The sequence below is a fragment of the Heliangelus exortis genome, chromosome 1 (genome assembly GCF_036169615.1).
Source record: "Heliangelus exortis chromosome 1, bHelExo1.hap1, whole genome shotgun sequence".
NCBI lineage: Eukaryota > Metazoa > Chordata > Aves > Apodiformes > Trochilidae > Heliangelus > Heliangelus exortis.
In genome coordinates, this window is record NC_092422.1 from 156,810,433 (window position 1) to 156,834,812 (window position 24,380).

Genomic DNA, 24,380 nt, shown 5'->3' on the forward strand with positions numbered 1-24,380 from the left:
CAGCGGCTCCCAGCCCGCCCCCTGCCCTCCGTGCGGCTCCGGCTCCCACACCCCCGCCTCCTGCTGCCGGCTCTCCCTGCTCGGTCGCTCTTAGCCGGCTGAATCACTCGCTCCCGGACTTCTCTCGGGCTGCGGCGGCTGCTGCTTCAGCCCCACAGGGCAGGACAGGGCAGGGCAGGGCTGGGGCAGGTTCCCCCGGTCACCCCCCAGCAGAACCCGATGTCCGCCGCTCCCGTCCGATCCCCGACGCTGCGGCCCCACAGAATGAAGAAAGACGAGTCCTTCCTGGGCAAGCTAGGCGGGACGCTGGCGAGGAAGAAGAAAGCCAAGGAGGGTAAGTTCGCCCGCGCGCAAGGGAGGAAGGAAAGTGCATCCGACCGGCGTGACTTGCAGTAGCTTCCCCGTCCCGTCCCGTCCTGTCCCGTCTCGCCCCTCCGCGGGAAGCCTGCGGGGGGGCAGGTGGGGCGGACGGGCGGCAGTCTTGGGGAAGAAACCTTCCAGCCCTGTGGAGGGGGCAACGCCGCCTGGGGACGGGGTGGGCGGGGTGCTTGCTTTCGGCTCCCTGGAGCGGCGGCAGCCCCGGCCGGGTCGGGAGCGGCGGCGAGGCAGGAGAGCTCTTCGAGCTCCTGGCGGGGCCCCAAGCCCCGGGGTAGGGGCGCTGGGGGCCGGTTGGCTGCCTGGAGGGCTCCGCGCGGTTCCCGCCGCAGGCCGGTGAGGGGTGGGCGTTCATCGGGCTCTCCTCAGGGCCGGCTGCGGGCTTGGCTGCTCGTACCTCCCCTTCCTTCTCGGCTCCCCTTCTTGTACGTCTGCCGGGTGCTGGAATTGGAAGCCCTCAACACGCTTTTTGCTGTACAATAAACTTTTGGTGACCAAGGAGGCGGTGGTCGTCGTTTCTTCTAGTCTGAGAGCAAAGGAAGCCACGAGGGAACAATGAAATCCACCCGTGTTTCATTCCAGGCCTCTGTAATCCATAGGTTTTGTGTTGGCATAGGCACTTTGCACCCTGTTTTTTTCATAGCCAGATGTGTTCAGCAAAAACACCTAATCCCCAAGCACTCCCATGGATATGCTGAGACAGCGATACATTGAGTGTGTTCTTCAGCCCCAGCCTGGAGGACTGGCACCCGCGTTTGGGTGGCTCTGCCCTAATCCCCTGCACCCCAGCATGGGCGTCTTAGGCTGCGGGCACTTGTGCGAGGTGTCCTCACAGCAGTCCCTGACACCAGAGGCTGTGTAGAGATAGCACTGTGTGCTCTCAAGCAAGGCGACTTTTTGTTGTTGTTGTAGATAAAGAGACGGCCGCTGGACTTGATAAAAAAGGTCCAGCCCGATGTACACAAAGTGTGCCTTTCTCCCGCATGTTGTCTCCTCCAAGGACTGTGTGTGTACTCTGTCCTCCTCTGCAATCCCTGACTGACCAAATGCTGCCTTCTGTGGAGAAACTAACCCTCTGAGTTATCCTCAGACTGCTTGGTTGTCCAGTTGGTTGTCCTTGCCTTATGCTTTAATGCAATTTTGACTTCCCAGCCTTTGCTTTGTTATAGTGTGTCTCATGGGTGTAGGGAAAGAACATTATGTGAGTTTCAGCCTTCACTGAGCTGGCTGTTGAGTGAGCACATGTTTTACCCATATTGAGTCTATTAATTGCCAGCAGCATTTAGAAGGCAGCTTTTTAATATTTAAAAATAAGAGCCTGGCTGAAGGAAATTGCTTTCTTTTCCTTCTGGCTGTTTTGGTGTGGCTTACTGGTGTTTCCTTTGTTATCTATTTTTAATCAAGTTTCTCCAATGTGGTTCTGCTGAGGAGTAGCAGTAGTGGTTGTGCCTTCCTGACAATCTCATTTGCTTCTCAAGGAAGGTGGTGGAGAAAACTCACTTCCAGATGTTCCGAAATAATGTATTTAATTCAATGGTGACTTCTAAGTTTAAACTGGTTGTCAGTATCCCTTCTTAAATTAGAAATTTCAGCATCGCTAGATGATGTTTTTGAGGCGATTACTTTCGGCAGGGGCCACCCACTTGGTTTTGCTGAGTTTGTCTTATTATTTTGCCAACTTGTGTGGCCACAGCTCCTCTTGGTGGTGAAAGGGCCCATTTTGGTTACTGCCCTGGGTACTTAGTGGGGAACCACTGCTGTGGTCATGCAAAGCGTGGTGGTGGTCACGCTTATGTTAGTGGGATGGAGAGGAAGCTGAAACACGAGACTCGGCTTTTAACTTGAGTTATCCCTTCCAGCCTGAAAATGGGAAGGGAGGAAAGACCATTTGTAAGCCTGTGGCCACCCGTCGGGTGTGACAGGCTGTGGGGCCGCAGGCAGCTGGGGCCCTTTGTTGTAAGGGGAAACGGCTTATTACCCTTTTAAGTTTTCCTCCGCTTGAAGTTTTAAGTCCTGAGGAAGGCACATTTTGCACTTACTTTGCCCAGTGGGGTAGCCCTCAACTTCAGGCTGTCCAGACCACAGCTGTGAAACTGGAGGGGTCCACAGGCTAAGCAGGAACGAGGTGGTGGGGGGTCTGCACCAGGGAGAACAGAGTCTAGTTCATGGCTTTTGGTAGGACCTGGGCAGCTGCAGAAGCAAATTTCAGGGCTAAAAACTGAATCTTTCTACATAAGTGAGAAATAGAAGCAAATAGGAAGCTTGTCTGAGATGTGTTCCTTGAATGAGTTGATAGACCATATAGGAGCCACGTGTTCAACTTTTATGTGCGCTTGGGAACATCTTGGCCCTCCTTCCCTCCCTCTGGGAAGATTTTGCTGGTTTTCTCTGAGGGGACCAGCAGAGGTCAGAGTGATCTTCCCAGAGCAAATACCTCCTTTCCCAACTGCTCTCCTCAGCAGCGAATGGAAATGCTGGCTGCTCATTTGCCACAACCAAAAGTCATTCTTGCTTCCTCTGCCTCTAACAGCATGAACAGCAAGCAAGCCAGAGGGCTCTTAATACATACTTCTTGCTCTCGCTGCCTGTCTCTTGTATTGTAACATAAATATGGGCCTCCTGTCACCATCTCAGCTGTATTCATGTAATGACCTTTAACCTCATTTGTGCAAGAGCTGTAATCCAGTTATATTAATCCTTTTCATCTTTGTGCACTACTTCTGAGCCATGCAGCTCAAAGATACTTATAACAATACTGAAAAATTTTTTGTTCATTACTTATGTGTTTTTTTTTTCAATCATGGGTGGCAGCCATGTAATAAATAAGCATAATATGAGGCTACCAACCCATAAGCAACTAAATTTAATTTTTTTTTTTTTTGGGTAACTACTGTATAACAAGCTGCAGTCTATTTTCAGAGAGGCTAAATTGGTAGAGGAGGATTCATTAGGCTTATCAAGACAGCTAGTGTAAGCTCATACCAGTGCTTTATAACAAGAGGATAAATAAGGTTCCTGGGTATACTGGTGATAGTCACTGTGACAGTATTCAAAGTATTTACTTAGCATGCAAACAGCTTTGCTGCTGCTCTTGCATCAGCAGTATGGTGTGACCTGTTGCTTTTGTAAGGTAGGGTTAAGACCTCCAATCAAATTTGTTAATGTTTTAAGTCAAAATCTGTAGGTTGCTTAACTGCTTGAGGAAGCCTTTGAATTTCTAGCTTGAACGTCTCCTTTACACTATTACACCTTACAATTATGTTTCTGAATTTTTATCACTGAACTGACTTACTAAGCAGCCCCGACTTAATGAAACAGCAGCCGTTTTCACCCTGGTTTCCTATGGAAGTATGGGATGGATGATCTCACTGTCTGTTTGGCTCCTCCCTTCCTCTTCCTTCCCAGAAATATTTTTAACCCATAGTTTGGTTAAAAATGCCCCTGAGAGAAAGCTACTGATCTTAAGGAATACTAAATGACCGCAGATTGTGTCAGAATGGGTCACCGGTGAGTACAGGAAGTGGAGTCCTGCTGCAGGAACTCTTGCAGATGAGCTCATCCCATACATGCTACTAGAGAGCCCACATGGGAGGGACACAGCTGGAGAAAGGATTCAACTATGGAGAGAATACTGCTTGGAGATGTACATTCTTAATCTTACAGTCAGCCATGACACACATCCGTAGGAAAGCTGGATGTATTAGTTCCAGTAGTTCCAGTGCTCATGTCATCACTGGGTTTTTATTCCATTTTGCCCCCCACCCCCTATTAAGCTATAATGGAAATCCACAAAAATGTACGTTTTCCTGATGTTACCGTGACATGGCTCTGTCTTGGTGTGTCTTGGGCTTTCAAGATGTGAAACATCCATAATGTGATTAATAAACTTCACTCATCTGTACAGGAGTTCCAAAATCTGCTTTAATTACCTTAGGAAACCATTGAGGTGCTGGTTGGGCCTACAGCAGGATACAGTTTGTAAGCCAGATGATCCCCTAGCTTCTTTTCAGACCCTGTAAAAGATGCTTTTTCTGATAGTGCTGTTTCATTTCCATCTGTAAAAGGAACTTGAAAAAAAGACTTGTCAGTCAGTTAGGTCTTTGTAGTGAAATAAAGGAGGGTGTCTGCTGCAAGCTTTGCTCCAAGCCTATTTCCAAAGCTTTGTTTTCTTTTTCTCGTAACACAATGTATGAAAGATCTGGGCAGCAGGTGTTTGTCTAAATAAACCTATTTTATCTGTGTATGTGTGTGTGTATATATATAGCCTACATGGACAAGTCAGTGAGAGAAATAACAGACTTAATTGTTTAGTGTTGTTGCTCAGTGACAGGATTGAGGGTGGGCAGAGGGTTGAGGAAACCGCTCCAGAAAAGAGCAATTTATTGTGCCTAATGAAACCAAGAGGAGAGGTGGAAAGAAGGAGAGATGACAGTGTTGCAGAGGGCAGAATATCTGCAGCAACAGCTGATTTATCACAGAATCACAGAATGTTTCAGGTTGTAAGAGACCTCGAAGATCATCCAGTCCAACCTTTGACCAACACTGTAATCTAACTACTAAACCATGTCCCTAAGGACCAGGTCCAAATGCCTTTTAAATACCTGCAGGGATGGTGACTCCACCATTGTCCTGGCCAGGCCATTCCATTGTTTGACAACCCTGTCAGTGAAAAAATGTTTCCTGACATCCAGCCTAAACCTTCCCTGGTGCAGCTTCCATCCATTCCCTCTGGTCCTGTCACAGTTTACTAAGGAGCAGAGGCTGTTTCCCTCCTCGCTCCAACCTCCCTTAAGGCAGCTAAGAGAGGGATAAGGTCTCCTCTGAGCCTCCTCTTCTCCAGACTGAACAACCCCAGCTCCCTCAGCTGCTCCTCACAGGACTTGTGTGTGCTCCAGGCCCTTCATGAGCTTCATTGCCCTTCTCTGGACACGCTCCAGCACTTCTGTGTCCCTCTTACAGTGAGGTGCCCAGAACTGAACAAGGTACTCAAGGTGTGGCCTCATCAGAGCTGAGTACAGAGGGATGATCACCTCCCTGTTCCTGCTGGCCACACTGTTCCAATACAAGCCAGGATGCCATTGGCCTTGGCCACCTGCACACACTGCTGACTCATGTTTAGTCGACTGTCAACCAATACCCCCAGGTCTCTTTCCAGCTTACAGCTTTCTAACCACACTTCCCCAGGCCTGTAGCTTACCATGGGGTTGTCGTGACCCAGGTGCAAGACCTGGCATTTGGCTTTGTTAAACCTCATACAATTAACCTTGGCCCATTGGACTAACCTGTCAAGGTCCCGCTGTAATATGTGAAGGTTTTGTGCATATCAAGGAGGTCTAAAGTATGGTTCCTGGGGTTTGTGGCTCAGCATATCAGTGAGAGGATGTGGCTGTGAAGTGTTTGCTGTTGCCTTTGCCTGTGGGCACACCAGTTTGGTAAGTAGCTTGGTAGGCACATATTTCACTAGATGGCAAGGTTTTTATCTCAGAAAGGTGCCAGTTGTTGCCTGCTTTGCAAGAAGAAAAGGTGAGAGGTAAGGAAGTGATCTGTTCAGGGTTATCTGGCAAGCAGTGAAAAAGCCAGGGGAAGAAACTATTGCCTCCTAAGTCCTCTCTGGTGCCACAAATCTGCCTGTTCCCTGCAGCTCTGCGTATGCTAAAACCCATCTCTGAATTGTTCAGGTGGAACTGCTTGTACTGCCTGTTCCACTTTGGCTTTCTGGAGGGAAGAACATGAGGAAATAAGATCAACAGCAGAATTAAATAGGAGGAAACAGTTTCTTTATCATTCTTTTGGAACTGATGGGGCTGCTTGTGTGTGAGGGCTTGTTTACTTCGATGTCATCTAAAGGATTTATTAATACTAATACCTTGGGCAAGACTTCTAGAAGCTAGCATCTGACTGCTAGTTTTGAGGAGCACATGGGTGAGCTCTCTGACATTTTGATCACACAAAGTTGTACGTGGACCTGATATAAATGGGGAGGAGCCGCAGGGGAGCTGCAAAATCATGACTTGATGCAAAGTCTGTGTAGATGCTCTCTACTGGACAATGTAAAGGGGCAGTTCTTGGTCCAACTGGTGGATCTGTGCAGAGATACCAGGCTGTGTTCTGTGGTGCATTGTTTCTTGCTGACTTAAACGCTGTGTTTTTATTTAAGAGTTGTAATATTTAAGATCTGTTTATGAATATAAATTCATCATACTGATGTGCACATCAGCAATACAGGAGTCCAGAAGATTTAGTATAGTTACGCATAACAGTGCTAAATGTCTTTTTATGTACTTAAAGAACTGTTACAGGCCAGCTGATCCAAAACCAGATGAAGCTGGTGTAGTTTTCCAATGTGCTGATTTGAGCTTTGAATCTTATTTTGATATTAGGAGACTGGGAAGATTAGCTGGCAAACTCTTTCCATTGTGAATAATGTCAGAACAACTTGTTGCAAAGGGATCCAGGGCGATGTGGTCTATGGCAAGAGCACAGTCTGCTGGTTGCTGGAACTGGTGTCTCAGCAGTTACTGCTTTGCTATTCAATTATGAAAAGAAATATAGAGTGTGTAGCTTATGTATCCAAATATTAGACACAGCTGAAAGGATTAAAGTTTGTTGCTGTGGAAGTGCCAGTGTAGCTGGAACTTTAAAGCTGCTTTTGAGGGATTTGGATGCCTAATTGTTGTTAGTTTTCAAAGGGGGCTGAGTGAACAAATCTCTTGGGCACCACTAGAAATCTTGGCCTGCAAATGCATACCTGAGAGGTTCTCTGTGTCAGGGTTCCTGGGACATGAGGTCTTGACAGGGACAGGCCACTGTACAGAGACACTGACATGTATCATAAGGAGGAGGAGTTTTCTGCCTCTCCTATAACATCGTCTATTTGTGATCAGTGTCATTCTTGCTGCTGTTGGTAATGCAGGAGCCTTCTTAATCCTGGAGTCTTGTTCCCTTTTGTGTGTTTTGATGCTGTCCATGTTCTTATAATGGTGGGACAGTCTTCACTGCAGCAGGAGGCCAAGGGCCAACCACAAACTTCTCACAGTCATTTTGGGAGACCTGTAGGCCAGCAAGAAAGAAGGAAAGAAAGGCTTGTTTCCCTAAGGCTTCTTGTGCTGACTTTTGCTCATTACAGCAATCATGACTTCAGCAGACCTTCAGGTTCTTTGAACTAATAGGATCTGGGTATTTCGTTCTAGAAGCCAGAGACTTGAAAGTCAACCACATGGCTCCAGAGAAAGATCTGATTTGTGCCAATGTTTGGATGTCACTGATGCATGGTCATCTGTCATGGTGAAAGATGCCTTACTCTGCACAGCCCTCTAATTGAGCTCTTTTGTGTAATGACTTTGGTAGTTCCTTATCCTCCCCTTCATATGTCCTCTGCTCTGAAATTTGTTACATATTCATGTCATTAGTGAGAAACCATATTTTTTTCTCAGGGCACTGTGCAGTCAACTGATGCAATGACAAGAGTTGTTTACCGTAACATGCAGACTCTGCATATCTGCAGCAGGTTTTCCCCAAGTCTGTATGGCATATGTACTTTCTTTATGTGCTGTCCTGATGGCTGTGGTTTACTTGCCTCTGGTTGTTCTTGTAGGCTGCATCAGCCCTTCTTGCCCTGAGCAATGGAGGGAAGTGTGGCATATGTTGTAATGGGGAAGAGGGATGTGGAAGGAAAGGAGGAGCAGGGTGAGCAGTGGGAGAGCCCTGCTTTTTGGGAATCTCTTTAGGCTGCCCTCTGGAAGTGTGCAGAATCCTGGGACCTCTGCTGCAGGACATCCTACTCAGTGGTGGTGCATGCTGTCCCCACCACTGCAGGAAGGGCTGTGCCTGTGGGCTCTGAACTGGTAGATCACATGTGGATGACAAAGACCCCTGTTTATCTTTGGAGGTGGGCTGAGCATGGAAGGGAAGTTGGAACAGGAACCTCTGTATTGCACAACTAGTTGGTCAGTGGCCAAATGATCTCCCCAGGGTGAAGCATATTCAGCCTACTCAGGTATAGACTTCCTAATTTTGTCTCTTGTGTTGGCCAAGTAGAAAGCTGCAACTCAAAATTCATGACTTCTGTAGTGTATGTCTAGTTTAGCTGGAAAAGTATTATGGCTAACATATGTGGTTTTGGGGTTTTGCAATTTGAATCCAGCTAAGTCTTGCTGTGAAAACCAGATGTGGAGAGAACATGCACACCTGGCAATGTCTGCTGGCCTAGAGCAGTGGCTCTGTACTCTTTGGGCCCTTAAATCACTGTCACTTCCTCGTGGAAGAACATATATCTGCACAATGAAGCTTCTAATTATAAATCCTGTACACGTGATTTTTTTTTTTCCATGCACCCACTGCAGACTCCTCTTCAGAGCCCTTGGGCTGAGAGGGGAGGTAATGGGATGGAATTCTGGTTTTGGCTTTGTTAGTGGCAAGCAGCAGGATCTTTGAGAACTCCATTTTACCTCTCAATCATTGTTTCTCATTGTTAAAATAGGCTTCTTATAAAGAAGGCTTCTTATCCCTGAGACTTTTCTGGCTATCAGATATAAATTCTAAAATTATGTATTTTGGTTATAAAACACGTAGGCTGTTCTGGCTCCTGGAATTGCAGTTCCTTCTTCAGGACTTTTGTTGAGTGGTTGAACCATAATGAAATCCACTAAAAAAAGAAATAGTATATTTTCCATCATGGTTGCCATATGGCCTTATTGCTAATTTTTAATTAACTGAGATGCTTACAGACACAGTTTGTTTGGCGTAAGGATGGAGACTGTGAGGGCCAGATGAGGAGGAGAGCTATTTTGATGTCTGTATAGAGGCACAGTGGTTTTTTTTACCGTTTTTATATAGAAAAATTCGTAATTCTCAGAAAGTGTCTTTCCACTAGGTCTGTTTGGCAGATGTATGCATGTGTGTTATTAAACAGATACTGATACTTCTGTTATTTTAAAAGAGAGTAGTGTTGTTTGCTCTCTGCTTGCCTAGTCCAGCAGATGGATTTAGAAGCTCTGCAACACAGGATTTTCTTCAGAAAATCTTTTTTTCTTCAGAAATGGTAGAACAGGAAAAAGTACCAGGGCATCCAGGCTCGCATTTTCTGCTTAATATTCCCCCTCAGGAAAAGGGTTATAAAACTGTACCTTGGGCTTACTTGTTTTTGCCATCTTCCCTGTGTAGGGCTCCCAGTGAATTGCTTCCATTGGAAAACTAGGCAGGCTGCAAGAATGCTAACACTATAGCTATATCTTGGGTCTGCACTGAATTTGATCTGACAGGGATCTTGACTCTCTAACTAGGTAACTAAATAAGTGTGTATCATGGAGCTCTGTCATTGGGAAACTGGATTTTAAAGGGGTGCAGGATGTCATGCTCTGGTCCTGCTGTGCCATGTGATGACTCGGAGGAAACCAGATCTGCTGCCTCTACAGCAATTTGGTGCTGTCTGCCACACAAACTGATTTTTCTGGTTTTTCTCTGCATGTGGAAGGGGAGAAGCAGTCATGACTGACCTCATTTACTCGTTCAGCTTCAAGATAAACCTTGTCAGGTCCTTCCAATCATCATTTCTCTGATTTGGTGGAGCTGGGTTTTTTAAGGGTTCCTCTTCAGGGAGAGAGGCTGATGGTGATAGGAAGGGAAGAGAGACTGGCCTAAGTATCTGCTCTCTGCTGTATGGTTGAAGGATATTTTTTTCCATGACATGGCTTGGATAACTGAATGCGTGTGAGCTTTTCCTCTGGCACCCCACACAGATTCAGACTAAGTAGTTTTTCTCTTGACTACTTATGATGTGTTAATTAGACTTCTGTCTTGAAAATGCCCACTTTAACTGCAGCACTGCTGTTGTAGCTGCATTAACACAGTGAGGGGCCATAGTTTAAATCAGCACCTTGAATTCTCAGTATCATTTAGCTTTGTATCATTTAGTTAAAAAAACCTAAACTCTGGTGGCTGTTGCTCTGCTGATATCAGCAGTAAAAGCAGTAAGAAGACTCAGGGACGATGCTTGACCAAGCCATGACTGCCATTTAAGGTGTTTGTGTTATACTGTGCTTTCCAGCTGTGTATTTCTGGTGCCTTAATTCTTATAACTTACATGTTAACAAACAGATCACAGATGCCAACATTTGCCAAGCTAGTTCAGAACCTGGTAAAAAGTGTTTTCCATCAGCTCTTTAACCAGTGGGGAACACGTCCAGATTTTCTTTTCTGTGGACAAACTGGTAAAAAAATAGTGAGTGACTTTTTTCCCCTTGAATGGCATTACATGCAGATACGATACAGAATTGTGATAGAAGGCACCTTCACTGGGATCATTGGTTTGCTAAATAAATTTACTGTTGATCCAGTGGCAAGTGAGAGGTTTCTGCAAGAATGCAACACAACTACTTTGAAAGTGTGTGAGCTGGGGCATTCAGTTTTTTTACTGAATCCACAGGAGTCAGGCACCGTTATTCCAGAGAGACTGAATAATTTGGTGTGTTGCAGTGTTAAGAACTGTTTAGGATTAATAGCCTTGCTTAGCAATAGTAGCTAAATTTGCTGAAACTGTAGGCCCTAAGCTGTGATCTTTCATCTAGATACTACTGAACTTACGCTGAACTTTTACTTAGTTATATGAAGGAAGGCCCCAGAACTGATGCAAACCAGAAAGATAAGTTAGCCACATCCATAAGCAGAAGCTGCATCCTTGAGATAAGAAAGCCTGCCTGGAGACAGAGAAATGACCAGATGAGGAACAAGATGATCCCAGACTGAATTATTACTGTTGGACAGAACTGTCACGTGAGATGAGGGAAATTTCGATTGTAAGTGTATAGTTGCCCAGGGATTTCTTTGTTTGGGATTCCCCTCCAGAGGCATCCAGCTCAATCTGTTCTTTACTGCTCTACTGCTCCATAAGTTCAACCAGGTGTACATCGTGTCAGGAACCTGGGGTTGAGCCTGAAGGCAGTGTAAGCATCCCAGAGTGAATGTGTGTGTGAGTGAGTGGTCAAAAGGAGCACTTGGGGTGTGTGTGAGACTTTTGGAATGGTGTGTGAATGACAGGGCAGTGGCTTCCCCTGTAACAGCAGCACAGCTGGCCAGATGATTCTGTGGAGCTGTATTGGAAATGTGAAAGATTTCATATCTGTCACACTGGAGGAGTAAAAACAGAATAGTGCAAGAAAAGGGGGAAAAAAATCCTCATGGCTGCCTGTAGCGCTGCTCCTATGTCGTGTCTGTGTGTCTCTTGGTCTGTCCTGGCACGTGTCCTGTGTAGCATCTTCATCAATTACCTGGAGGAGGTCATGGAGTGCGTGCCCATGTGGCTTACAGATGACATCAAACTGTGTGACCAGCTGATACACTTGTGGGCAGGGCTGCTGTTCAGGGAGATGCAGACAGGCCAGAGAAATGGGCTGACAGGAACCTTTTGAAATCCATCCAGTGATAAGTCCTGCACTTGGGAGGGAAAAGCCCCCCACAGCGATGCGGGCTGCAGGCTGCTTGCTTGAGGGGCAGCTCTGCTGGAAAGGCCCTGAGGGCCCAGGTGGGCAGTGAGGTGACCATGGCCATCAGTGTGTCATTGCTGTGAAGACCACCAACAGGATCCTGGGGTGTAATCACAGTAGCACAGCCAGCAGGTTGAGCAAAGTACTTTGCTCCTCTCTGTTCATCACTCCTTAAATCCCAGTTGATACACTGTGTCCAGTTTTGGGCTCCCCAGTGCAGGAAAGATGGCTAAACCAGAGTACCTTCAGCTGTGGGCCACCAGGATGGTGGTTGGAGCACTTGTCCTGTGAGGAGAGCTGAGGGACCTGGGCTTGTTCAGCCTATGGAAGAGACTGCTTCTGGGATATCTTTCCTGAGTGGTCTGCTGTTACCTATGAAGAGATTACTGAGAAGACGGAGCCAGGTACTTTGCTGTTGTGCGTCGCAGAGGAGAGAGACAAGTGATATGAACTCCAATGAAGGAGGTTCAGTCTGAACTAAGGGAGAAACCTTTAATGCTGGGCACAATGAAGCAGTGGGACAGGATGCCTACAGTGTTTGTGCAGCCTCCATTCTTAGAGGTTTTTGTGATGTGACATGATAAAGCCCTGAGCAACCTGGTCTGATCTCAGAGCTGACACTGCTTTGAGAAGGAGATTCAGTTAGAGACCTCCAGAGGTCCTTTCCACCCTGAATTACCCACTTAGCTTATGTGGCTTCCTGGCGGCTTAGACTCTTCAAAGACTGGAGTAAGGGCATTTCTTCAACAGTGTGCAGTCTGTGGATTAATGATTTATGAGCATGTGAATACCAGCATGTGCAGTGGAACTTATACTTCTCATCAGGGCCCTTCTACTTGCTTTACTCTAAGGTTATAGTAAGAGTACCAGTTTTTTCCTGTCTTTTTTGCTTGTCTAACCTTTTAGTGAGGAAGAAAGCATAGATTCCACTGGGCTGCTGCTCTGTCTGCTTCTTTAGTGAGGATGAGCTGGATAGGCTTTGTAGTTAGAAAGCTATTTTGGGACTGATGGTGGCAGAGCCCTTAAGTTTTCAAGGTGTCTTGCCCCATTGAAACACTACCTTGTCTAGCCCATATGACCTGGTATTATCAGTGCAAAAGCTTAAAAAGAGACCACAGAAAGCTAGAACTGCAAATCATGTAAAACTCTTAGGGGTGATGGCAAAATAAAAAAATAACAGCTTCAGGTCATTTTGAGACTTTGTGACTTTTGAGACTTTAGACTCCTGGGCTGAGTGTTGTTTCATGGTTGCATTTGGTAATCCCCTAATTACGGTATTTGGGAGACTGGAGTGGAATGGCAGTCAGAGGTCTGTACTCCACTCTTACTACATGATCTTCAGCAGCTCTGTTAGGACAAGGCAGTGTCTATTTCTTACTTCATCCTGGCAGAGTTAAACATCTGAATGCTTTTATGGCAACCTCTGTCTTCACTGGACCTTCCCCTCATGGTCTGGCTTTTATCTGACTGTGGGCTCTGAGTTCCAGACTTTCTTTTACTGTGAGGTCTGTAGTGCTTACAACTGAAGTGCTTGTCTTGGCAGGCTCCTCTGGTGCTCAAAGCTCATAATTTTTCACATAGGACTTGTCTAGAAACCACTGAGAAAATTTATTAGTAATTTGCAGTGTCTCCTTGTATAGTGGGATGTTTCAGTTCATTTTCAGTACACGGCTTCACTGCCCTGAGTGCAGGTGGGGCACAGGAAAGGTAGAGCTGGGCATGAGCAAACAGTGTTTGGTTATCTGAAAACTGTGTCTTGAGTGTCTAGATTAAAGCTTCTAGTCTGTAGCACTGTTGATCCCTTCTCTGGTTCTGTGCTCTGTTGAACTGAAAACTTGTATTTAATAGCAAACCCTCAACTTGTGGGTTGCAAATATAGTTGCTATAAGTGAGGGTTTTTTCAGGGTTTTCCTTGTCTTTCTGGGTGACATTTGGGCAACTCCAGCAATTAGGCATGTGCACTTTTTGTGGTTTGCAGGATAGTTTATCTCAGCTCATACTTCCTGTAGAATAACGTTGCACAGGCAAAAAAGTTGCTTTTTTTGAATTGCAAGTGATAGCTGTATTCTCCTTTCCCATTTGTGTTAAGTTGGTTTGCTGAGCTCTGTACTATCAGCTGCAGGAGACTGTGCCTTTCTGATACTTCTTGTGCTCACCTGCCATCACTGCCTTCAGAAGTGAGTCTCTTACTCTGTACTTTTCTTGACACGTTCAGAAGAACAAGCAGCATCGAATTATATTATATTTGCATAGTTGGCTGCTTTTGGTGGTGGTTGTTGACCTTTTCGTGCCTTTGGAAAGGGGGGCAAAGGATATGGGGAAAGCAATAAGCTGAAGCAGGTCAAACTTCTTTGGGCTGTTAATTAACTGAGTGGGCTTCATTTGGGCACCGACAAATGAAGTGTCAAACCATGAGGGTGGGAAGAAGGTGGAGGGATGGAAACCAGCTCAGTTGTAAAATGTGTTACCATGAGCTGCAGTAGTGACATTTTTGATGCCAAATGTTCTGTTTGATTAAGTTTGCAGTTAGATTTGAGTGTGGGATCAGCAAGAGAGCTTGTAGGAGGCAGTAAACTGAAGTGCTGTTTTCTCCCTGGTTTCTTCATGATGGAGCGTACAAGAATTGAATGAATTGAGTAGGCAACTATCCCAGAGTAATGCTATTTATTGTTAGGTCTGCTTCTGACAGCTTGTGCTGGCTTTCCCTTGGTGATTTGCTTTGGCCAGACCCATCAAACATGGATACCTTAAGTAGTGAGCTGATTCTGGTCTTGCTTTTGGTTAAGGGAGTTGTGTTGATGCTTGGCATCTTGTAGAAATCAATCAGCTTCATTGCATCCTTGGACTGAATTCCTAGTCTGTGAATATGTGGTTCTCTACCTGCATGTGCCCATCAGCTTTGTTTGTAGGAGTACACAGAAGCATTGGAAGAGTACTAAGCACCGTGTAGTACAATACAGTATTTCATGGAGAACTGATGGCAGGAAATCTAAAATCCCTTGTGTGTTTTCTTCTGGGGTTAGGTACAGGTCTTCAGCCCTTTTTCTTTCCCTCTGTACTCATCAGGCAGGTTTGACTTCACATCCTTCTCTCAGGTGGAAGTTGTCCTGGTGAACATGCAGGATGCTTGGGAAAACATAATCCTCCACCATTGCTTCATGGGATGAAATGACTTTTTGTATGTTGTGATGGAATTGTAACTGGTGGAGGCTGGGGAAGACAATTTTCCCTGTTTTCAAGCAGAATTTGTATGCAGAGGGAGGAGTGTAGCTTCCCCTAGTTGCTTTTAGCGTCCTTTCAAGCTGCAGCTACTGCCTTTGGTGTTTAAGGCAGCAGCCTGGCTTTTCCCTGTCAAAAAAACTTTGAGATTGCAGCCATCTGTTAACAAGTTAAGGACAGGAAGTGCCAAATGTATGCCTACTAAAAGTCCTGGAGTATAGAAGTTGTATGTTTTTGGTGTGAATTATGTTAGTGTTTAGGAAAGTTGGGTAAAGGGTAAATGGCTTTGGAGATTGTTTTATTTTTACCTTAGAAATAAAATGCACACACGAGGTCCTACGACCCTCCTTAGAGTCATAGAATATTTGGGTTGGAACAGACCTTAAAGATCATCTATTTCCAACTCCCCTGCCATGGGGAAGGGCACCTCCCACTAGAGCAATTGCTCAAAACCTCATCTAACCTGGCCTTGAACACTTCCAGGGAGGGGGCAGCCACAGCTTCTCTGTGCTTTACATTACATTATTGGGCCCTGTTACCTGAAACATTTTCCCATTTGTTGGCAAGTCTGTGCAAAAGCTAGTGCAGGGCGCAGGAAATGGGGGAGACAAATTTCATCTCCATGAAATGAATGGATACATGATGTTAAATTGTGGGATCCTGCTCCCAGCCATGTGCTGGTTCTAAACCTCACAGTGAGCTCAGGGTCTAAGCAGCACTGAGCTGTAACAGTGTGCATCCTGAGGAGACTGCAGCAAAGCACAAGTAAGAAATGCAGACTTCTCCTTGCTCATCTGCCTGAAGGGGAGTGTTGTTCTCTTTCAGGCAGGGAGGAGAAAATGTCAGAACTGTTTGCTGGGAGCTGCTTGAAAATATCCTTACACCTCTACTTTGAAACACCATTCTTGTCCACACTCTTATTTCTGCTGGTTTTGTTTGTTTGATTAGTTTTTTTTTGTGTGTGTGGGCTTTTTGTTTGTTTGTTTGTTTTGGTTTTTTGGCTAGCATTAGTTATTGTGTGTCTACACAATGAACATGAACTTTGCGTTTTTTTCCTTTCTTATCTGGTTAGTTTTCAGGCACACTGTCTTTGCTCTGTGCCATAATGTGGCTTCTGCAACCACTAGGGCCAGCAAAAGGAAATTGGTGACTGGCAGCTAGGGATGGGAGAGAAGTCTGGAGAGCTCTTTTACTGACAGCATGGATGGGTACTTGCCTGATAAAGACAGCTATGTAACTTAAGCTTAAGATACTAATTAAAGAAATGAGTAACAGGGACTTAGAGCAGAATGATGAATCCCAAGTTTGACTTTTAGTTTTAGCTCTGGAGCTCTCTTTCAGCCTCTGTCAAAGTCTGCATCTTGTATTTCCACCTTGTGGAGTATATTTTGAAGTATTATTTACTAAGTGGGTGTTAGACCTGTTGCATGAGCTGAGCAGAGAGGGTCTGAAATAGCAGGGAAGCCAAATGCTGAGATGCATTCTGGCTTGGTGCTTGGGTATCTTGAGGCTTGGATAGGATCAGTCCAACTTCTGGAAAGAAGACCTGAATGTTAAATACAATGGCTGTGTGTTGGTACTGTGGGCTCAGCTTGGCTTTTATCACTGCCAGTTTATACCCAGGCAGCAATGGGTCAGCTCCAGGTTTGTCATTATTATCAGAGCCAGAATAATACTGGAGGGAGGATCTATCTGTAACAGGAGGGGTAGTGAGTCCTGCCTTGTTGGCTTTTGTGTTGTCCATGGTTGTCCAGCACCAGTGGTGGCTGAGAGAGGGCAGGATCCTCCTTCCTCCTTGGCAGCACCAGCACTGAAGTTTGCAGGGCCCTGCAGGGAACTGTTGCAGAAAACCAGGTCAGCACTCATCAACTTGATTCAGCGTTGTTGTTGAACTGAACTGGGCCACGTAACTGGCTTAAGATCTGTCTGCTTAGTAATTACAGTCTCATTTGATTGTTTAGTGGTTCAGATGCCAATGTTGGTCACGCTGAAAGCCACTCATGGCCACGGTGTCTGTTCAGTGCTCCTCTCCTCCAAGTTCCTGCTTCTCTGCTTGTTCCTGTTCTACCCCAACAAACCTTCCTCTTCGCAGGAGGGCTGATACATGTGCAGGGCTTGGGGAGGACAGCTCTAGCCATGTTAATGTTGGCTATCTCAACACAGGCATCACCCACCCAAAAATGCAAATTTGATTTTTGTCAAAATTAAAAAAAAACACAACAAAAAAACCCACAACTTGATAGAAAAATAACAATTTTCATAGGAGAAGACTTGAAAGCATTATTTCACCTTCCCAAGCAAAACATAACAAACTCTCAGCTTCTCATAAATGTTCCTCACAGCCTCAAGTATTGGATATGCTGCTACCATGCTAGGTATATATTTTACCCTTGGCAAATAAAGGGGAGATCTTTGTTCTGGCTGTCACAGAATAGACCTGTCATCTCTTTAACACATATATCCCATAGGCAAGCATGTGAGCAAAAATCCTGCTTTTTTCAACTAAACAAAAGAATTATTACAGCCCTTTCCTAAAAGTTGCCTTTAACTTGACTTTTTTAGGGCTTCCCCTTTATTTAACTCACAGAGCCCAGCCTTCTTTGCCTGCTGAGGCTTATAAATTATTTCCTTTATTACCATGGTTCTGCTTTGAGTACAGTCCCTTGGTACAGTGCCTTTATGTGTATTTGATAAAGTCTTTGCCTTTGATTTGCTTGTGATTATTAATTCTCTATTATAATTAATGGAGGCTTTGTCTTTCTCCTGCAGCCTCTATCAGAAGATCTTAGAGCCTTTTGTAAATGTTAAGTGATTAGTAATGCAGTAGCAGAGTTGTGTGTGTGGTTTGTCTCTAGGAAAGAGCAAAAGAATTTCAGTCTATCACCATGCCCTGTGTTTGGGGCTGGATTGAAATCTTTCATTATGACAGTTTTTCTTGAAAAATACCAGGTTTTGTAAAACTTTTAATTTTATGTTCTTGGAAGGCTTGCAGTTTTGAAGATGACTTTGTGAAAGAGTTTTAGGTGTCTGTTGGAAGTTTTGCACGTGTTGGTCTGTGATAGGCAAGCAGAGGAGTGGGTTAAGTGTAGGCACTGCAGGCTCCTTACTCATCAGGGACTGGTTTCCTTCTGGTCTGGTGCCTCATGCAAGAAGAGGGAGCTCCAGCAGGTACTTGAACTTTTATGCAAGGGTTGGCTGCTTCACAGAATCACAGAATCTTCCAGGTTGGAAAGGACCTCTGAGATCACCAAGTCCAACCCTTAATCCACTGCCACTGTGGTTACCAGACCATGGCACTGAGTGCCACATCCAGTCGCTTCTTAAAAACCTGCAGGGATAGCCCATTCCAATGTCAGATCACCTTCTCTGTAAAGAGTTTTTTCCTAATATCCAGCCTAAACCTCCCCTGACACAGCTTAAGTCCATGCCCTCTTGTCTTACTGGTAGCTGCTTGGGAGAAGAGACTGACCCCCACCCTGGCTACCCCCTCCTTTCAGGGAGTTGTAGAGAGTGATGAGGTCTCCTCTGAGCCTCCTCTTCTCCAGACTGAACACCCCCAGCTCCCTCAGCAGAGCATTCTAGCATCTGAATGTTTAACTATGGAAACTTTATTTAGCATTAACAGGGAGGCTCTTCAAATGTGTGTTGGCTTATTCTTTGAGTGCTCTCTATGTGTTTAGTAGCATATGGACTCAGAGAAGAGGCAGCTCTGTCCCTAGGTTCTTGTCACAAACTTGTTTAGTGTCAAAAAGAGCAGCAAAAATAATGGATTTTTGGGGATTTGTCCCGTGAGCACATCCCACCTGAGGTGTGAGTGAGTGACAGACGTGTCACTGGTCTGAGTGGAGTAGAAATGGTCTTGAATATGGACTTTCTGTTTTGCATGTGATTATCTGAACTATTAGCATACGAGTTTCAGGCAGGTGAGTCGCTGTTTGAAAAAGGGCAGCTGGGTGTGTATTGGTCTCTAGGAAGAACAAGGAAACTTGGGAAGCAGTAAGACCCTGGGGGAAGGATAAGAGCTTCTCCTGCAGTTTGCGTTGTGTGGCCCTTGCGCATTTCCCTTTTGTGTGCTGCTCCGGCCAAAGAGGATGACAAAGTTACCAATCATCTGTAGTGGAGCCAAGGGTAACAAACCAGTCTAATAGCTTCTAAAGTTAGGGTTTAATCACCAGATGAAAGTACATTGTGTAAAAGCAGTGGTCAGGCAGTGCTCTGGAGCCAGCTCGGCACTGGTTGAATGGGAAGGAAAGCACCGTATCCAGAGCCCTGTGATGAGTGTCATGACAGCTGCTGCTTTCTGTGGGGCTGGATGCAGCTTTGCAGTCAGAAATAACTAGGGCTAAAATTAAGTAGCATTTACCATCTGGTTTTGTAAGAGGCAGAGGCTTGCAGTCAGTTATTTAATAACACGGCAGCAAATAGTAGAGACTTCAGAACTGTGAACTGGTGAACTGTGCTGCTGTTACGTCTTTTAAAATTACACTAAAATTATTGAGTGAAGGTAGAAAGGAACAAATTGTTATCAGCTTGTCCGTTCTTATAAAACCGAGAACCCAGAGACTTTTCTTCATTTTATAGTGCTCCTGCTGACTTTAAAGGCCATTTTCTGATTTGTGAGAAATCCCTGATAGCCCTGGTGGTGCTTCCAACTTTCTGCAGCTAATTGCTCCTGTTCTGTGCAGTTTGTGTGGAATCCCATGCCCCGAGACAGCCTGCCTGGCTTGCAGATGTAGTGCTGCAGAGCACCTGTGTATGTGATCTGCTCATTTTAATAATTTGTTTGAAAGGCCAGCACAGCTTCCAATGTGACTCAATCAATGTTGCCTGCTGACACTGCCAGGAGACTGTTAAAACATCAGAGGGCTGCCAGGAGCCCATGCTGCTTTCCTGGGGACCGGTAGACAAGTGACCTTTTACTCATGAATTTAAATTTCTGGTTTAGGGAAATGCTCAGGGTTTTTGCTGAACGCTTTGGCCGTCTGCCCATCCCTTGATACGTTTGGATTTTGCTAGTGCTGGCTGAAGCAGTTCAGGGAGGACTAGTGCTGCCTGTCAATTGCAGATCTGCTCAGGGAGGAAATCTCCAGCCAGAGGGGAGAGAAGGCTATGGCAGGCATCTGGGAGACACTGTGGCTAATTGTTCCAGATACCTTTCCAAGCCATCATCTTTATGTGTCTGTAGTTACACCTGACTTGTCCTTTGTAAGCTCACAGCTGAGTCATTTGAATTATTGGCAAGTTTTATATGAAAGCTGTAACCATTTGGCAGAATCTGTGTTGTGGGTCAAGGTGGAGGCAAACTCTTTTTGTAGCAGGAGACTGTTCTCTGTATTCTGGGGCTGCTCATACTCATTCTGCTGGCACACCTTGGAGAGACCTCTGCCCTGGCCTGGCCTGGTGTGCTCATGGGAGGAAACAAATTTGGCTGGGGCAATAGACACTAGCAAAGTTCTGCTGCAGACCAGCCTGAACAAAGCGATGCTACTCCAGCCTGTCTTCCCACTGATTCCTGTTTTTCCCTACTGCACGTTTCTTCTGACCAATCCTTGAAATTAATTGATCAGGCTTTAGAGAAAAATGTTTTCACACAGATCTAGTTTAAAGATCAAAGGACCATGCCAGCTCAACAGAGGAAGAAGCTTCCTGTGGGGAAGTGAAAAGAAAGGGATCTGTGAATGGGCAGGTGGAGAGCAAGGAAGAAGCAGTGATATCTCATGGGGGACCTACCATGACCTTTAGCCTGTTGTGCAAGTGCATCTTTTCTCTACCAGGAAAATGCTTTCTTGCATGGGTGGCTTGTTTGATGCAAGGATCTTGTGTAAATATTACAGCAAAGCCACTGTTGCTGATCCAAGGTGCTTGGCGTTTACCAATGATTCAATATCCGTAATCTTTTACAGTACCTTTGGGTTTGTGAAAGCATGGGTTGAAAGCCATTCTTTGTTGTAAATTTGCAGTTAGGTTCTTCTCAGAACTCAGAACCTGTTGCTCAGTCCTGTTTTTTTTAACTGCCTTCACTTGCCCATTTGAGGGGTTCTCAGTGTTTTCCATTCTTGTGATTCAGTTAATTTTTTCTGCTGCTGTTTCTTTCCTCAGTAGTGGTAAGTGAATATTGGTACAGTAAGCAGGGAAAAAGTCCTCTGCATTTGTTCAACCGCAGCATGAAAGCCTTCTGGAGTGCAGCAGGTGTTGGGAGTACCCTGGCAAATTTATGTCTCTGAGCACAATTTCTTCTCTGCATGCTGGCTGTTGACCTGCAAACGTGTGTGTTCCTGGAGCAAGCTTTTCCAGGTGTGTTCCTGGAGCAAGCTTTTTCTATGCTTCGGATAGAGATTGGAGACGGCTTTCTCAGGAAGCTCCTTGCAGAGAAAACACCATCTTTGAAGTGCCTGCTCTTAGATGGCCAGCAGCAGACCAAGGGATGCACTTGGCCAGCTCTAGAGGCAGCAAGAATAGGGAGAGATTCCTGGCTGTGAGTCCACAGCCAAGTGCAGTGTCCTCTGTCCCGGCCCCCACCCCCACCCAGCAGCTGGGACGCTATCTTTGTGCCTCCTCCTGTGTCACCCTGCCCAAATTAACATAGGTTTGGCTGTCCCGAGGTTGCAGCCCCTTATCCAGTTGCTGTTGTTCCTTCAGCATTCAGACGCCTCTGCAGTCAATCTGGTACCTGTGTGAGCTGCTGGGGCCGGGATGGCAGGGCTGCTGTGCAAAAGGCGCAAAAAAGGAGGTAGGAAAGATTATGTTTGTAGCAAGAATCTCTTCCTGAGCTGCCTGGGACCTGGTGTTTTGGCTCTCTGTAAGCAGGGCTCTCCCTGGGCAGTAGGCTTTGGGAGGCTTTCTGCTGGCGTAGCCATGCTTTGCCAGTAGCAGTAGATGAGGATGTTTTGGTGCTGTGGACCTGGCCCAGCCACACGGGATGTGAAGGCAAGTGGAAGGGTTTTATGTGGCTCTTCATCTTGTGAGGGAGGGGGCTTAATATGCAATTCCATGTTACCATTCTCTTTCAGTTTAGTAAATTGCTCAGAAACAGGGTTTTTCATTAGGAAGGGTGTAATTATTTTTATATTTAAGAGATAAATGTACAATCTAATTAAACTTTTAGGAATAAAACCAGTTTAGCTGCATTTAGAAGTGTTCTGGCATGAAATCTATGCAGTATTTTGTTTACATAGCACCCACTGAAGACAGTACCATATATTCACAGCTCTGAGGACTTAGCACTTCTCCGTTTGCAGGGCATTAGGAACAACGATGTCCTGACCTTATTGAATGTTTGTCATTCTCAGAAAGGCAGCAGTGCTCTAATAATGGAAAGAGTTACATCTAGAAAGAAAGCTAGTACTTTAAACCAGAGTGTGGCTTAAGTGGAATTTGGTTATTTATTGTCCTAGGAGGGTTTTAAAAATCTTAATGTGTAATGTCCAGTTTCCACATGATTTTTCTTATGCCTCCTGGTGGCTGTATTCCTGCTGGCATCACAGTGTAGGAGCTGCTTGGGCGAGAAAGCTCTAGTTAGGCATAATGCAGAGAGTGCCAGAAAAGGCATGCTGTGAGAGCTGCTTTGGTTTCTTCTGTGAGGCCTCTTTGCTCTCTGTCTTTGATCTGGAGAAGTTTCCAAAAAAATGAGAATGAATGCAGAGAAGGGATAACGAACAGTTTCTTTAATAAAGACATTTATTCAGGAGGTTAAATTTGTCTGTATTCTGTTTGTATTTTGTTTGCAGTGGAAAATGCTTTTTTGTTCTCTTCCCTTTGCAGAGGGTGCACAATACAGAAAGCAAGAGAAAGCAAGCCCTGCTTCTTGCTGGCAGAGCCCCTTCCCCGCAGGCTTTGTGCTGTGTTAGCTCTAACCAGCCACTCTAACATAAGCCATAAGGTCTCAAAAATATGGGACTGGCTTTTGTTGCTTGCAGAACATAAGAACACAATTTCATAATTGAGGATTTTAGTCATGTTTAGTATCATGCTGTGAACCAGAGTTAGCCAACATCTTGGAATTGCAATTAAGAAATATGGTCACTGGTTTTAAGAATCTTCTTCTCAAGTATCTGTGAAAGACGGTGTAGGGGTTGTAGTATATTCTTCCCTCTCCACCTCTGGGGCAGTAGGATCACTGTGTTTTCCCTTTCTATTGAGCAGGAAAAAAGCAAGCATGGGTAGAGGACTGCACGCAGACTGCATGCAAATGATTAGCTTGTGGTTTGATTTTCCAATTGGAAAGAGGAGTAGTGACTATCTTGAAAGAAGTTCTTGTTGGGATACAGTGACTATTCGTTAACTGTTCATTCTTTTCTCTCTCCAGAGAAGTTTGTCTTGCAGACCTTACTTATTTGGAAATCCTTGCTTTTCCCCTAAAAAGAGTATGGGACTTGGGCCTCTCCCAAAGAAATTGCAATACCACAAATGCTGCCACAAGTGATCTTACCCAATGCTAATACAGAAGTGTCACTGAATAGGAGGGGTTATTACTTTGTCTTTTTACCCCGTTTCTTGTTGTAAAGCTCTGTTAAGATACTAAACAATTATTCTGTTCTTTTTCCCAAGTTCAGTTCCTCCTGTGTAGCAGGATGTGGGAAAGTAATTTACTATCAATTTTATTTGTAAAGGGTACTTTACTGACTTTTCCAAAAGAGCTGTGTGTTTGGGATAAGAGCTTGAAATGACAAATTCCAGATTTGTGCTCACCAGATTGTGCTACATTTGGCTTTAGTCAGTGGCAATGCTAGAATGAAATACATTTTCATCTTTATTTGGCAGGTCTCCCTGGGATTCTCTGAGGCCCTTAATGAATCCAGTAGCAAGTTGCAGTTCCTTGTGTTTTGCAGCTGGGAAAGGTGGAGATGAGTGGTGGTCATGCTGTCTGTCTGCTCCTAGATCTGCACTCTCCTGCAGACAAGGCTCACACCCCTTCCTTCTGGGAGAACAAGCACTCAGGGGTTGCTCTTACTACACAATTGGGTTTCTTGCGAAATATTTTCAGTCAATAATGTGGTTGCTCAGTTTAATAAGAACCTATAAAAGGATGTTATTTCTATTTTATTTTCCGCTGTGGCTGCAGTTCTTGATTCCATAAATCATAGGCCCATTTTGAAATGGAGCTACCAGATGTTTTCTCTAGTTATGAATATCCACCTCAGCCCCTACATATCTGCAAACTTTGCATTTATTACAGTCTTCTGGTTTTTTTATCTCTCTTCAGTGAGTGACCTCCAAGAAGAAGGTAAAAATGCTATCAATGCACCAATGAACCCAAGTGCCATGGACATCCATCCAGAAGACACACTATTAGGTAAAGTATTCAAG

General features: G+C 45.2%; 1 protein-coding gene across 3 annotated transcripts in view; it reads left to right on the plus strand.

Annotated features, from left to right (window-relative positions):
• The window catches only part of PARVB (parvin beta), a 61,135-nt gene continuing 36,755 nt past the window's right edge, over nt 1-24,380 (plus strand). Inside the window, exons 1-2 of one of the 3 annotated variants that reach the window (XM_071733271.1) lie at nt 1-334; nt 24,277-24,366. In XM_071733271.1, coding sequence (XP_071589372.1) covers nt 220-334; nt 24,277-24,366 — 205 coding nt within the window. In that variant the 5' untranslated portion in view covers nt 1-219. Of the gene's footprint in view, nt 335-13,954; nt 14,033-21,645; nt 21,805-24,276; nt 24,367-24,380 lie in introns of those variants that run through there. The other 2 variants (XM_071733273.1, XM_071733272.1) reach the window with 2 other exon arrangements.